At 45.3% G+C, this 15,379-nt stretch overlaps 1 protein-coding gene across 1 annotated transcript; it reads left to right on the top strand.

Moving 5' to 3' along the window:
* The first annotated feature begins 8,072 nt into the window (after positions 1-8,072).
* TOMM22 (translocase of outer mitochondrial membrane 22) lies at positions 8,073-15,030 on the top strand. The gene is made up of 4 exons (XM_073549464.1): positions 8,073-8,299; positions 10,193-10,311; positions 10,777-10,894; positions 14,238-15,030. The coding sequence occupies exons 1-4, from the start codon at positions 8,207-8,209 to the stop codon at positions 14,298-14,300; spliced, it is 393 nt and encodes a 130-aa protein (XP_073405565.1). The 5' UTR covers positions 8,073-8,206; the 3' UTR covers positions 14,301-15,030.
* The last annotated feature ends 349 nt before the right edge of the window (positions 15,031-15,379 follow it).

Here is a 15,379-nt window from a genome sequence, read left to right on the forward strand (position 1 = left end):
CTGTTAAAAATGGTCCAAGTTTTCTGGATGAAGCTCAGATAATGTTTCATACGCTCATCTGCAGGCGACCTCAGGTAAGATCTATGCGACTCGCATTGGAGGGTTTGGCAAGCGAGTTGCGTGTGGCCAGTGTCAGAAAATAGATTTTTGGAAACTATTATAGTGTCAGTTGCTCTAGGTCTCAGGGTGCAACACAAAAAAAATGATTAAATGTAATCTTAATATCAGGCAACACATGTTATCTTGTAGCCTTCGCTTTAGTGCTCATTCAGACGAGTCGATTATACAGATGTTTGCTATCCTTGGGAGCCACGGACCGTACATGGAGAGTGCACGCACCCATTATGGTCAATGTACCAGTGCACATGGACAAAAAAGAGGTCTGCTGCCAGTTACAGATTAGTTTCTCCTCCTCAGAATGAAACCTGATATTAATAGGGAGACTTCTGATAAATTAGTCCATAGTTTACTTCATGACCTTAAAAATCATTCTGTATCACAAACATACAAAAAAAAAAAACAGATGTGCAAAAACCCAAAGAACGAACTCCACTGTTCTCACAACGCCAAGTGCTTCAAGGGTCCGCAGACACAATTTGCGGGGGATCAGGCAGTGATCGGGTATATATGGATTGCGTCACCTGCCATCCTTCTTTTTCCAGGCTTGAAAGAATCTTAATGTTTCCTACTCATTAAAAATACAAAGCGTGGAGGGATGACAACGGTGTACTTTTTTTTTTTTTTATATAAACGTGACCATTGACTTGCATTGGTGAGTTTGAGCCACAACGAAGATTAACCCCTTCACCCCGAAGCCTGTTTTCGCCTTCCTGACCAGGCCAGTTTTTACAATTCTGACCACTGTCACTTTATGAGATCATAACTCTGGAATGCTTCAACAGATCCCACTGATTCTGAGACTGTTTCCTCGTGACATATTGTACTTCATGATGGTGGTAACATTTCTTTGCATATATTTTTGAAAAAAAAATGGGAATTTGGCGAAAATGTTGCAATTTTCAGACATTTAATTTTCATGTCCTTAAATCTGTCATATTGCACAAAATAGTTAATAAATAACATTTCTCACATGTCTACATCAAAACAATTTTGGAAACAATTTTTTTGTTAGGAAGTTTTAAGGGTTAAAAGTTGAGCAGCAATTTCTCATTTTTACAACAAAATTTACAAAACCATTTTTTTTTTAGGGACCACCTCACATTTCAAGGGGCCTATATGACAGAAAATCCCTAAAAATTACATGACCCCTCAAGGTGCTCAAAACCACATTCAAGAAGTTTATTAACCCTTCAGGCGCTTCACAGGAATTTATGGCACTTGGAAGGAAAAAAATAAACATTTACTTTTCTTTCGCAAAAATTTACCTTTAGACCTAATTTTTTTTGTTTTACTTTCGCAAGGGTAACAGGAGAAAATGGACCATACATTTTGTTGTGCAATTTCTCCTGAGAATGCAGATACTCCATATGTGGGGGAAATCTACTGTTTGGACACATGGCAGGGCTCGGATGGGAAGGAGCGCCATTTGACTTTTTGAATGTAAATTTTACTGGAATAATTAGTGGAAGCCATGCTGCGTTTGGAGAGCCGCTGATGTGCCTAAACAGTGGAAACCCCCAACAAGTGACACCATTCTGGAAATTAGACCCCTCTGGGAATTTATCTAAATGTGTATTGAACACCTTGAATCACCAGGTGCTTCACAGAAGTTTATAACATTAAGCTGCAAAAATTAAATTTTTCCCGCAAAAATCTTTTTTAGCTCTAAATTTTGTATTTTCACAAGGGCAAAATGAGAAAATGGACCCCCAAAATTGTTTTTCAATGTATCCTGAGTTCACCGATACCTCATATATGGTTGAAAACTACTTCTGAGGCACAGTGCAAAGCACAGAAGGGAAGTAGAGCCATATTAAGGTATGTTTCCATGGGGCGTATTCCTTCAGTATTTGCTGCGGATTGGACGCTGCGTACAGCCGCAGCAAATCCTCTCCAGACCCTGGGTACCATCTGCATATTTTCCGCTTACTTTGCGCATGGTGGGCACAGCCACATGCGGAAAGTAAGCAGATCCGCACAAAGAATGAGCATGCTGCATATTTTTCCGTGATGTGATTCCGCCGCGGAAAAATATGCAGCATTAGCACAGCATGTGCAGAATGCCATAGGATTACATGGGATGATTTTTGTATGCGTTTTCGTGGCAAAAACTCAAAATCCGCAACTCGTGCACATAGCCTTACTCTGGACTCTGTCTAGCCTCTGTTCAGCGTTGTCCTTTTCAGAAGTGCACAAAACTATGGCCGACGGCACTTTTATGCAATCCTGAAAAGACGGACACCACCGGATCACATGTCCTAAATCATCCACAGTGCCTCCATCTGCCTCATTATAGGGAATCTTCTGCCAGAGGTTCCGTCTGAATCACGTATTTCAGAGATTTACACGGAAACCCCGGTGTAAGTGCTCAGCACAGAGCGCAGGATAAATGTGCGCCGAGCCTTACTGCAATCTTTGGGAGGCAGAATGAAAAAAATCAACAGCAGGTGAAGTGGGTCGCTCTCCCAGGGCTGTGGGGTACTCGGTACCGGGCCGGTGTCAGCGGGATGTGTTACAGCAGCGGTGACCCGGTCTGTGGCCCTGGGCGCCAAAATAATAGGGGAAGTTTGAATGGTGGAATGTAGTTAATGGAATAGTTCGTGACGCCACCTGTGGTGTTCGGCAAGTGAGATGTTAAGCCAACGCTGCATGCAGATCCTCTGGGACTGATGGTATGGTGCAGCAAAGATGAAAGCTCCCCACAGGTGAAGCTGTATTCCCAGGGCAGTGTAGATGTGGTTGGCTCGGGGATGTAGCAGTGCCAGAAGGGTAGGAAGCAGACAAAAGACACAGTGGGGTGCAATTTCTGTACCTTTACTTGTTAAATGCAGTCCAGGGTCCTGATTACAGATGGTACCGGAGCAGGCTAGCCTGGAAGCAGCTCAGGATTCTCTCAGCAGATGGACTGTGCAGTCTCCTTCTTAGCGCTTATTTCAGTGAAGTACTCCTAGTACTGAGTTACACTGAAGTTCCTCCTAATTCTCCTCTACTAGCCCTCCTCGTATGGCAGACAGCCGTAGCCGCTATTCCTCTCTTGGCTCACTCCGTGCTGTTGTGCCTCCGAGTCTTAGATGGGGGTAGGGCACTTACAGCCTCCTACTCCTCTGGTGTCTGTTGCAGGACCGTTAGTATCCGTACAACCGTGGAGACCAGGCTCCAGTTCATGCGCTCTCGCTGTGAGGGAGCTCTCTTTCCTCAGCTCAACCTCCAGCTTCTCTCCACATGTCTACACACATGGCCCTCCTCACACTAACTGACCACTCCTTCCTCTTGGCCCCCAGAGAGCACTTCTCCCTTCAATTCCGGTTCAGAGTCCCCCCTGCTGGCCTGGAGTGGAACTGTGTTGCATGTATAGGTTAGCTGCGAGAGAGACCCTTCACTGCTTCCAAGCCTGGTATCATCCTCCCTGGAGGAAGGCAAAGCCACTGTGGCAGCCATACTCCTGGGGGCGCCACAGAAGAATTGGTTTTATTTATTCTTTTACGCCGATTACAGTGATACCAGATTTATATTGGGTTTTTATGTTTGGCTGCTGTCACACACTAAAAGACGCTTTTTATTGCGAAAACTAGTTTTTGCATCACCACATTTTGAGAGCTATAATTTTTCCATATTTCGGCTGACGGGACAAGATGACGTTTTCAGTGGTACCATATTTACTCCCATATTTATTTACATTTGTATTTTTTATTGCGTTTTATTGCACTTTTTGTTCCTTGGCATCGTTAATTGCCTCGTTTTTTTTTTCTTTTTTTTATGGCGTTCACTGAAGGGGTTGACTAGTTAACAGTTTCATAGGGCGGGTCGTTGCGGACGAGGTGATACCAAATATTTGTACTTTTATTGTTTATTTTTTTATTTATGTAATTAAATGTATTTATTGGAAAAACATTTGATTTTTTTTTTCTTTATTTGTGGACTTTAAAAAAAATATTCTTACACTTTTTACTTTTTTACATTGTCCCATCCTGGGACATCACTGTATGGTGTCAGATCGCTGATCTGATACTCTGCACTGCAGAGTATCACATCCGCATCTGACAAGTAGAGAAGGAGGCTCTCAGCCACCTTCCCTGCAGGACCCTGCCATCAATTAATTCCCTGCGTGATGTTCATCTATGCCTCTGTCACTACTAACGGGCATCAGATGGGTTAAATGTCTAGCACCAATCGTGGGCATTGCTGCGGGGTGTCAGCTCTCACACAGTTGACACCGCGCTCAGCATGAGGCCGCGTGATCGTGCCGCTGTACATGTACTGCTGTTTGTGGAAACGCAGCTCACGCATATCAGTACATGCAAGGCGCATGTCGGGAAGGGGTTAAAGTAGGATACAGCTCTCTTTTTTTTCAGACCCTCCCTGAAAAAAACCCAGGACGTGAAAAGTCACATTCATTGTTATCCACAAAACTAACAGCTTGCACACATGCCAAAAAAGGTGATGTGTGCAACCGGCCTAAGGCTACATTCACGGAAGCCTCAAAATTCATCAGATCAGTCACGCCCGCAATTTGCTTTTTGACTGGCTCCGTGTGCAGCTCTGTATTCCCATCCACATAGCAGATCCACTAGTTTTGTTCATAAATCGAACCAGGTGCCCTTGACCTTGCAATGTCTTGAAGTCACTTTTCCTTTTTTTGTCTTGTATTCGCTGATTTTTTTTGTCAAATTCTTCAAAATCGATGAGTCAATTATGCAAATCACACTAACCGGTGTTTGGTCACAGTGTGGTCCGATTTCTTTGGATGAGGAGAAGATGCACAAAAAAAAATTCTCCATCTGTCAGGCCGTGGAAAATGGACTACACTCAAATGTCATCCAAGTACAGTCCCGTGTTGCCCACGCACTCACTGACTTGCATGGCCAAGTGCAATCCAAAGTGCACGAGTCCTAAAACATCTGGAAAAGTCACATTGCTGTAAAAATTAGACAACAAACCAAACCTCAAAAGATAACTTGGCAAAAAAAGGCACAAACTGAAGAATTTGTTGTAAATCAAAAAGTCACTAAGGCTAGTTTCACATTAGCGTTTACGGCTGCAGCGTCGGGCTGCGCACGGCCGCTGCTAAGCCCCGCCCCCTGCCGCACCTCCGCCGGTAGCTCCGCCTACGGACGCATGACGCTGCATGCGTCATGCGTCCCCTATCTTTAGCACTGGGGACGCAGGCCGTGTGCAGTATGCGTTTGGCGGCGCATGCGTCCTTTTGACGCTGAACTGAGCGCACCAAATTGCAGCCTGTTGCGTTTGGCGCTGGTCGGCGCAGCGTCAAAAGGACGCATGCGCCGCCAAACGCATACTGCGCACAGCCTGCGTCCCCAGTGCTAAAGATAGGGGACGCAGGACGCATGCAGCATGCAGCGTCATGCGTCCGCAGGCGGAGCTACCGGCGGAGGCGCAGCAGGGGGGCGGGGCTTAGCAACGGCCGTAAACGCTAATGTGAAACTAGCCTTAGTGAGTGTTCGTCACTAGTGATGAGTGAGCGTGCTCCAGTGCTATCTATCAGCTTGCTCTAATACTGAGTCACAAGGCTGCATGTCTCACGGCTGTTCAACAGGGTTACGTGCTTGTTAAAAAAATCGCTGCATGTGTTGTGGCTGTTAGACCGCCATGAGACATGCAGCCGCGGGGACTCGAACATAGTATTAGAGCGTGCCGAAGACACTCGATTAGCACTCGAGCACGCTCACTCATCACTAGTAGTCACACCAAACAAACTGGCAGGATAGCAATGATGAATCTGATCCATAAAGAATAATCCACAAACAATAAAGCCACCAAAAAGAAGCAAACTACTCCTGAAAACTGGAGAACCAGCAATGATGAAGAGCTGTCTGTGTGAGGTCCATTTTCCATACAAATAGCAGTTGGACTGAAAATACCTTCCTAAGGCCTGCGTTTTACCCGCGGATTTAGTGCGCACAAAAACTGCAGAAAATCCGCATAAAAAATGCACGGATTTTTACCTGCGGATTCTGCCAAAATATGCGGACAATTCCGCACAGCAGTCCGCAACGTGTGCACTAGGGTGACCGGATCTCATATGGGGGGAAAAAATGTCAGAATCTTGTTCGTCTGGACCCCACAAAATGATTCCCCTTTCCAGATATTGAGAGAGCCAAAATTTGAACTCGATCAAACGACGTTAACCCGTGCCGCTCGTCGCTCAAAGTTTGAAAAAATCCAAATTGAGGTATTTTAAGATTTAGGTATTTTGCATAGTCTGTTAGACTATAAAGAATGTGACAACAACATTGCAGAAATAGCCCTGACCAAATTTTCGAACCATTTGTGGTATTTGAATGCAGAGTTGGTGGGATTATCGTTTTTTGATCCCACCATTACAGACAATGAAAAGTTGTTAATGGCTAATAAATTGCTCAGTAGCACAGATGAACCATCAGAGCACGCTAGGGTTGTAAATCCAAAAGTTAGGAAAGAAAAATTAAAAGACGTAGGAAGTAACGGACTTTAACGACCTTCTGACAAAAGATGAAGAACAAAAGCAATATGTCCTGCAAGTTGTAAGCAAATGCCGAGCATTATATTCTGACGTTTCAAAAACTACTTTAACAAAAGCTCTAGAATAGATAAGATAACTATGTAAAATTATCAACTCATGTAGGTTAGCGTGCTCTGATGGTTCATCTGTGCTACTGAGCAATTTATTAGCCATTAACAACTTTTCATTGTCTGTAATGGTGGGATCAAAAAACGATAATCCCACCAACTCTGCATTCAAATACCACAAATGGTTCGAAAATTTGGTCAGGGCTATTTCTGCAATGTTGTTGTCACATTCTTTATAGTCTAACAGACTATGCAAAATACCTAAATCTTAAAATACCTCAATTTGGATTTTTACAAACTTTGAGCGACGAGCGGCACGGGTTAACGTCGTTTGATCGAGCTCAAATTTTGGCTCTCTCAATATCTGGAAAGGGGAATCGTTTTGTGGGGTCCAGACGAACAAGATTCTGACATCGATTTTTTGCGGTCACCCTAGTGTGCACATACCCTTTGTGTCTCCCCTCTTTCCTCAGGGATTGTAAGCTTGCGAGCAGGATCCTCACTCTTGGGTTGTGAGATATGTGTGAGGCCGGGGTCACACTTGCAACTGCAATGCGAGAAACCCGCGTCTCCATATCCGACACTGTCGCTGTCACTCGGGACCGGAGTGTGCGGCTGCATGTATTTCGATGCAGCTGAATGCTCCGCTCCGCCGGTATCAGTGCTGGGTATTGAGGCGATGTCATCAGTGTGTGAGTGGCACGCATTTGCTTGGTGCTGCCAGTAAAACAAAAAAAAAAGTCATGTGCTCACCACCATAGGATACAATGGGTGTGTGTGTTTTTTGCAGTCCTTAAAAAATGGACTGTGAAGGAGACCTAAATTGTAAAGTGCTGCGGAATATGTTGGCGCCATAGAAATAAAAATGATTCTTATAACGTGCGAGCGTGGCCTAAGGCTGTGTGCTCGGGATTCATTTTTCACCCTGCGCTGCGTCTTAGGGTATGTGCTCACGTTGCGGATCCGCAGGTGTAAGAACGCAGGCGAAACCCGCACGAAATCCGCATAAAAACGTGTGGATTTTGACCAGCGGATTCTGCCAAAGGCTGCGGAAAATTCCGCACAGCAATCCGCAACATGTGCACATACCCTTACAGTTCCAAAAAAGTGGATGGGATCTATAAAAATCTCCTGCCCTAACGCTGTGTAATCGGACCTGCGGCGTGTGCTCCAGACCCGCAATGTGTTACCGGGGGTCTCTACATTTCTGCAAGTCTCGGTTCTTGTATGACTGCGGCCCAGATGGCATGAGATAAAGGAGGACCTGTGTTTATTTATCATATCAGATACTTCTTCTAGCCACGTGCTCCTCCCCATCGCTCTTGGTCGCCTCCTCCATACATTGCACTCATTCCCTTTTCCAGCATTTTTATTGCTCTCTGGCGTGCAGATCCTGAGCTCGCCACTAGGAGGCAGCCGGCGTTTTACCGCTCACCCCTATCGTGTGGTGCCGGTATTTGTTTCCAGTGACGTCGTTCCGGTGGTGTGACCCCTGAGTGTTCCCGCACGTTGAGAAGACATGGCGTCCCCGTCTGAGCTGCCCCTGGAAACCCCTCTCATCGGAGCTAGGAACCCGGACACCGAGGAAGAGGAGGATGAGGATGACGAGGAGGTGATTATGGGGCGATGCTGCAGTCAGTGCGGTCTGTTCCTGGCGGTCACACTGCTCGCTGCCATGTTACAGGGCCCATAGACAGGAGTGTGACTCCAGGGCCCACAGACAGGAGTGGACGGTGACTCCAGGGCCCACAGACAGGAGTGTGACCCCGGGGCCCACAGACAGGAGTGGACGGTGACCCCGGGGCCCACAGACAGGAGTGGACGGTGACCCCGGGGCCCACAGACAGGAGTGGACGGTGACCCCGGGGCCCATAGACAGGAGTGTGACTCCAGGGCCCACAGACAGGAGTGGACGGTGACTCCAGGGCCCACAGACAGGAGTGTGACCCCAGGGCCCACAGACAGGAGTGGACGGTGACCCCAGGGCCCACAGACAGGAGTGGACGGTGACCCCGGGGCCCACAGACAGGAGTGGACGGTGACCCCGGGGCCCACAGACAGGAGTGGACGGTGACCCCGGGGCCCACAGACAGGAGTGGACGGTGACCCCGGGGCCCACAGACAGGAGTGGACGGTGACCCCGGGGCCCACAGACAGGAGTGGACGGTGACCCCGGGGCCCACAGACAGGAGTGGACGGTGACCCCGGGGCCCACAGACAGGAGTGGACGGTGACCCCGGGGCCCACAGACAGGAGTGGACGGTGACCCCGGGGCCCACAGACAGGAGTGGACGGTGACCCCGGGGCCCACAGACAGGAGTGGACGGTGACCCCGGGGCCCACAGACAGGAGTGGACGGTGACCCCGGGGCCCACAGACAGGAGTGGACGGTGACCCCGGGGCCCACAGACAGGAGTGGACGGTGACCCCGGGGCCCACAGACAGGAGTGGACGGTGACCCCGGGGCCCACAGACAGGAGTGGACGGTGACCCCGGGGCCCACAGACAGGAGTGGACGGTGACCCCGGGGCCCACAGACAGGAGTGGACGGTGACCCCGGGGCCCACAGACAGGAGTGGGAGAAAATGTTCAAGTGAATAAATAACAGAACCCCTGACCTACCAGACTGCCACATAACAGAAGCAAAAGCCGGACCACAGCTTTAGCCACAATGTGTTTACTGGTTATTTCTTACAGGGGTTGTCGATTGCTTTTCATTCCTCATTGGCCCCGTTATGATAAAATCACTTATACTCACCTCCATTGCTAGCGGTGCTGGCACTCCCGGGGCTCACATAAGGTGCAGGGCTCGTGTGACACAACCTTATCAGCACCGGCTTCTTGCACTTTCGAACATCAAGAGGAAGTCAGAGCAGCCATGATTTCCTGTTGATGGTTGGATTTGTCTGAAGGCAAGGGAGCGAGCTCTGAATAGACGCAGGGCTCATGTAACATAACGTCATGTGAGCCCCGGGAACACGAGTGCCGACATTGCTAGGACGGTGCCAGCACAGGAGGTGAGCGTAGATGGGTTTAGCAAGATCAGACATGAGGAATGAGAAAGGGTTGTAACTAGTGGACAATCCCTGTAAGGAGAGAAAAGTCATTCAGCACCCAAATGCTATCCTTGTGTTGACTGATTTTCTCTTTCATCAGAAAAGTATTGGGGGATGAGGGGGGACCATGCATACCAGGATTGGGGGAGGATTGGGGGATGAGGGGGGACCATGCATACCAGGATAGGAGACCATATACCAATAAAAATGCTCGCCACCCGGGCGTAGAACGGGTTCATAGCTAGTATATAATAATTATTTTTTTCTGATAATACTCTTATGGTAAAAAAAATTATAAATTGACTAAACAGGTGAACATCTGATAAAAATTGGTCAGGTATTTTTGCGTATGAGGAAAATCACTGATGTCTGAATGAGCCCTAAATGAAGTGCTTTGAACAGAATTCCTCTTGAAATGGGCTGTCTGTAAAGTAGATTATTTTTTTTAGCTGGATGAGACGCTATCAGAAAGGATATGGGGCCTGACCGAGATGTTTCCAGGCAGTCTACGAAGTGCTGCAGGAGTGACGTTTGACTTCTCCGTTTGTGCTGCCAAAAAAATTTATAGGTAATTCACCTGAATTATGTTTACAATCCAGTCTATATGTTAAATGAAGGCCATGATAAGATTAAAGGGTTGTCCATTCATATGGATATTGATGACCTCCTGTTAAGGCTGGATCATCATCAGTTGGGTGGGGTTTAACAACCAGCGCCAACACTGATGAACTGTTGATTGATGTAGCAGCTGATCTGCAGTACCTGTCAGCGACAACTACACATAAAACAGATTTGTGCTGTTTCGCCTCCTCTGTGTTTACATCCTGCTGCCGTCGGAGCCGGTACAGCTGATAAGTGGGGATTCTAGACTATGGACTCCACCGATGTGATAATGATCATCTCTCTGAAGGATCGGTTACGAATGTTTTATGCTTGGACAACCCCTTTGATGGAGCCTTAGGTTGAAGAACATCATAATTACAGTTCATTCGTTCTGCTTATTTGCTTAGTAATTCCTGTGTGCTTTTCACAGCTTTTCACGCTCAGCATTATGGATAGGAACCACCTCATTCATGATTTTAGTATTACCAGTAGTGTTTGAGACAGAAAAATTGCAGATGGAACAGCAGCAGCAGCTACAACAGAGACAGGTAATGTATATACAAAGACAAACTGCTAGTCTGTCACATTTAACTGCAAGAATTGTTATTCCTGCCCAGGATGATCCTCTGTGCTATGACTGTGGGCCATGATAACAATTGAATCAGGGTTATGGGAACACTACTTCTAGGCCCCCTATCTTTTTATCATTCTCTTGTTCTTAGTACTGAGACTCAGGGGGGTCGGTAAAAGCCTTTGCAAAAAAAATCAGTTGTGATACATGTAAAAAGTTACTAACCCTCATTCAAGCATCCATTTTCTGCCTTAGGCCATGTGCACACATCCAGTATTTGGTGAGGGGTTTTTTTTTACCCCAGTATTTGTAAGCCAAACTCAGGAGTGGAAGAATCAGAGGAAAAGCATAATAGAAACATTTGCATCACTTCTGTATTTATCACCCACTCCTGGTTTTGGCCTGCAAATACAGGTGTAAAAAAACTCACCAAATACTCAGTGTGCATTGGACAGCATCTAGGACCAAAAACTTGTGTAACTAGGCCCTAAAGAAACCAATATAATTGAACTTATCGGAAGACATGTTATTACTGTTTAAAGAGGACCTTTTTCCTATTTTTTCATGTTTTAATTTATTTCACATGATGTAATAATGTTTGCAGAACGGAATATTTTTTTGCCTTTGTTGTGGAGATATTAGCTATCAAAGTATTTGCACCTAATGAGTTAACTTTTTGTCCAAGTGGGTCTTGTCAGACAGTTTTCACTGGGGGCATGTATTTCTCTGACCAACCATAAGCAAGCAGCAACACTCGAACATGCCCCATCATAGCCTAGAACAGGATTCTCAGTGTGTGAGATGTAATGATACAGCTCTGATATTAGTTTAACCTCCTGCGTGAGTCTGTGTGGGGTGAGGAGCAGTGCATCTGAGTTAACTGTGTCACATTACAAACACGTCTATCAGCTCTCCTTATTACTGAATGTGTCAGTATCATACTTATGTCTGGTGTAAGCAAGCAATTTGTAAGTCGCCAAGTGTGTGTTATCAGTGTTATCAGAGAGAGTTCACTGACTTTGTGTGCTTCTTCTCCTGGTGTCATGCTGACCAATCATACAATTTACCATACCATACCAATTTACCATTACCATACCAATCAACAATTTACAGTTGTTAAAAATTATGCTCCATTCAAAAAACAACAAGCTTTCAGCTTCTGAAGTATGCTCCATAGCGCCTCCTGGCATTATTCCGTCTGCAAGCTTTATCTTTCTTGAGTGGCCGAGCATGTGTAACAAGGCGACCTGGGCGAGTCTACCAAGCAACAGTAAGCGAGCACCCCGGCACCTTGTACATGAAAATTTAAACAGACTTCGGTATGGCTGTACAGTTCATTACCTCCGTTCCACGTTCACTTGTCCTGTGTGTAGCAGAGTACTCCTTTCAGTTGCGGGAGTCCCGTTTTCGTGAAACACCACAGAGCCAAGCTCCTGTTCCAACGATTAAACTTTATTAAACAGTCACAGCAGGGGCACAGTACTCACAGGGCAAAGCTTCCTGAACTTTCCCTGTCGTCCCTGTGAACAATTGGCGTCCCATCCGTATGTTACATGGCAGCAGCTTCCCTTTCTGGTCTCAGGTCCCGAATTCCCCCTGAAGATGATTCCGTTAAGCCAGTGCCCGTCCGCACTGCTCGCCAGTCTAGAGTAGATTCATTCCCATTACTGGGGAAACCTTCTATTCTCCCTGTTGTCTCGCCCTGGGCAAGACTGCCCGGGCTCTGCCCTAAGGCAGGAAATCCTTTCCCTATATCCCTGAAGCTTTGTACCCCATCCTGTCCCTGAGCTAAAGTACATTTACATTACAGTAGTAAAACATTAAGAGAACATCACATTATAATACAGCACGTTACACAATACAAGAACATTAGAAAACCGCACATTACATTAATAAAACGTTAGGAAGCCGCACGTGACACATGTGCTCGGTATTCATGAGAGAGGAGGCACGAGATGGTCCTCGCACACCTCCTTACACATCATAAGAGGTCCCCCTAACTCCCCATCCCTATTTTGCATAACGTATATTCCTTGCCCGATCGCTGCGCTCTGCAAACGACTTTCGACTAACCTCTGCACTAATCCGTACCTCCCACTCCCGACTCCAAGACTTCTCCCGTGCTGCTCCTATCCTCTGGAATGCTCTACCCCAAGAAATCAGGACTATCCACAATTTGCATAGTTTTAGGCGCTCCCTCAAAACACACCTGTTCAGAGCGGCCTATCACATTCACTAATCAAAGTCATTCTCTGTGTAAGTGTGCGTGTGTAGCCCATTCACTATCTCCATCCATCCTTCACTCCCGCAAGATGGCTGGACCTTCATTGTAAATACACCATTGTAAATACACACCTGTACTCTGTTTCTCCCCCACCTCATTGTAGATTGTAAGCTCTCATGAGCAGGGTCGTCTTATTTTGCTTTAATTATTGTATTGTTAGCGTTGTTACTTATGACTTGTGTTTTGAAACTGTTAAACTGTAAAGCGCTGCGGAATATGTTGGCGCTATATAAATAAAGATTATTATTATTGCCCTCATCTCAGGCAGGGAACAGATTCCTGGAGGCACAGAAGCATGTAATTGTTCCCCCTACACACACACACACACACACACACACACACACACACACACACACACACACTGTTCCCCCTACACACACTTCAGTCACTCAAAGGACGGATAAAGCTTGCAGATGAAATAGCACCAGGGAGATGAAACTGGTTATTTGAATTGAGCATAATTTTTAATAACTAAAATAGTTTTGTAATTTATTTCCACCTTTTCTGCTTGGTTAAATGTATTCTTTATCGTGACACAACCTCTTTTAAGTCTGTTGTGCTCACAAACTTGAAATTGCTCTGCAGTGAGAGCAGAGCAAGCTGCTCCTGTGTGAGACATATGACAGCCTTATCTGAGAGGTGTTGGGCATCTCTGCTCTTACGCCCAGCAGTTTGTAATCAGACCAGGAGAGCAGAGCTGTATAGTTACATCTCACACTGAGAAACTTGCTCTGAGCTATGATGGGGGAGTGGTTTTCTACCTCCTGTTTGATTGATCAGCATCATACACGCCCTCAGTGAAAACTATCTGTTAACGCCCACTTAACTTTTGTAAAAATCTAACTCATTAGTGACTTCAATTCCTAATATTTCTTTAACAGAGAGGCAAAAATAAACACTTTATTGCACTTTGCAGCCACTAGTACACTTTGTGATCAGTACCCTTAGTTAAAGATCCTCTTTAAGATATATAGTAAAATATAAGTGAACAGTTTTGCTGGACTCTGACATGGTTTTTTTTTCTTCCCCTACTTAGATTCTCCTAGGACCATCAACAGGGATGTCTGGAGCTCTCCCTCCAATACCTGGAAAAATATAATTTACACAACATTTAGTCATCTTGAGAATTTTTTTTTTCTCATTTCATTTACCAGGAGATCAAGAAATTAGACTCATCTTCCCTCAGCTGGCCACGTCTTTGGGTCCTCTGCATGCCCGGTGTTCACCAATCCAGTGTGCTGTCATCTGAGACAATAGAAATTTTGCAATTCTTGGTTACGCTGGTTACTGACAAATCATGGCGGAACCTTTCGTAGCATGACATAAGGATTTTTCTGGTGCACTCCAATGTAGTCATTCCTTTATACAACATTTTGTCATGAAAAGTTGTATATTGATTTTATGCAGGTGCCTTTCACTTCTTTAAGGTGTAAATATTTTAGTGTTTGCCCCATGAAAAACTAACCATTAATAAAAATTAAAATGTTTGCTTAATTAAAAAAAAAAAAATTGTGGCGGGGGAAAAAAAAATTTCCTTATAAATTGGTGACTGTGCAGAATCCAACCAGCGACTGTACAATTTACATGTACTACGTGCCTGGGAGAGAAATTGTGGTTTGTTCTCTACAAACATTGAATAGACCAACACCCCATTGGAGGGGGGAATTGATATTTCACAGGGGAGAAGGTGTAACCACCAGAGTATAACTTCACGAACATATTCATTCTGCAGGACTTTTACCTGAAGAGACGATTGTGTTGGAACGGTTTTCGTGCTTTTGTGTGTTCTATTTTATTTTTGAAACTATTAAAGCTGGAAGGAGAGAGAATTCTCATTTGTTTTATTGCTGTTGTAGGCCTTTTACATTATGTCTACTTGGAGTCTCATTCAAATGGCAGCGATTTACTCATAACTATTCATAAATATTCATTTTCTTGCACATAAATACATAGACCATTGTCCTTTTTTTTTTTTAATTAAAAACCTTTTTATTGAGCAAACCTTTACGTCTTCCAAAATGGTTGATAAAAAAAATCATGTTGTACAGTCCCAAGAAATAGAGTACAATTTTGTATCAATTATTGTTTGTGCATATATTCTTGTCCTAATCTTTCGCTCCCAACCTTCTCTCTTGTCTATCAGAACACATTTTAATATTATACTGAGTACAATATCTA

This window comes from Dendrobates tinctorius, unplaced genomic scaffold, assembly GCF_039654945.1.
Source record: "Dendrobates tinctorius isolate UK_male_01 unplaced genomic scaffold, ASM3965494v1 ptg000159l, whole genome shotgun sequence".
NCBI lineage: Eukaryota > Metazoa > Chordata > Amphibia > Anura > Dendrobatidae > Dendrobates > Dendrobates tinctorius.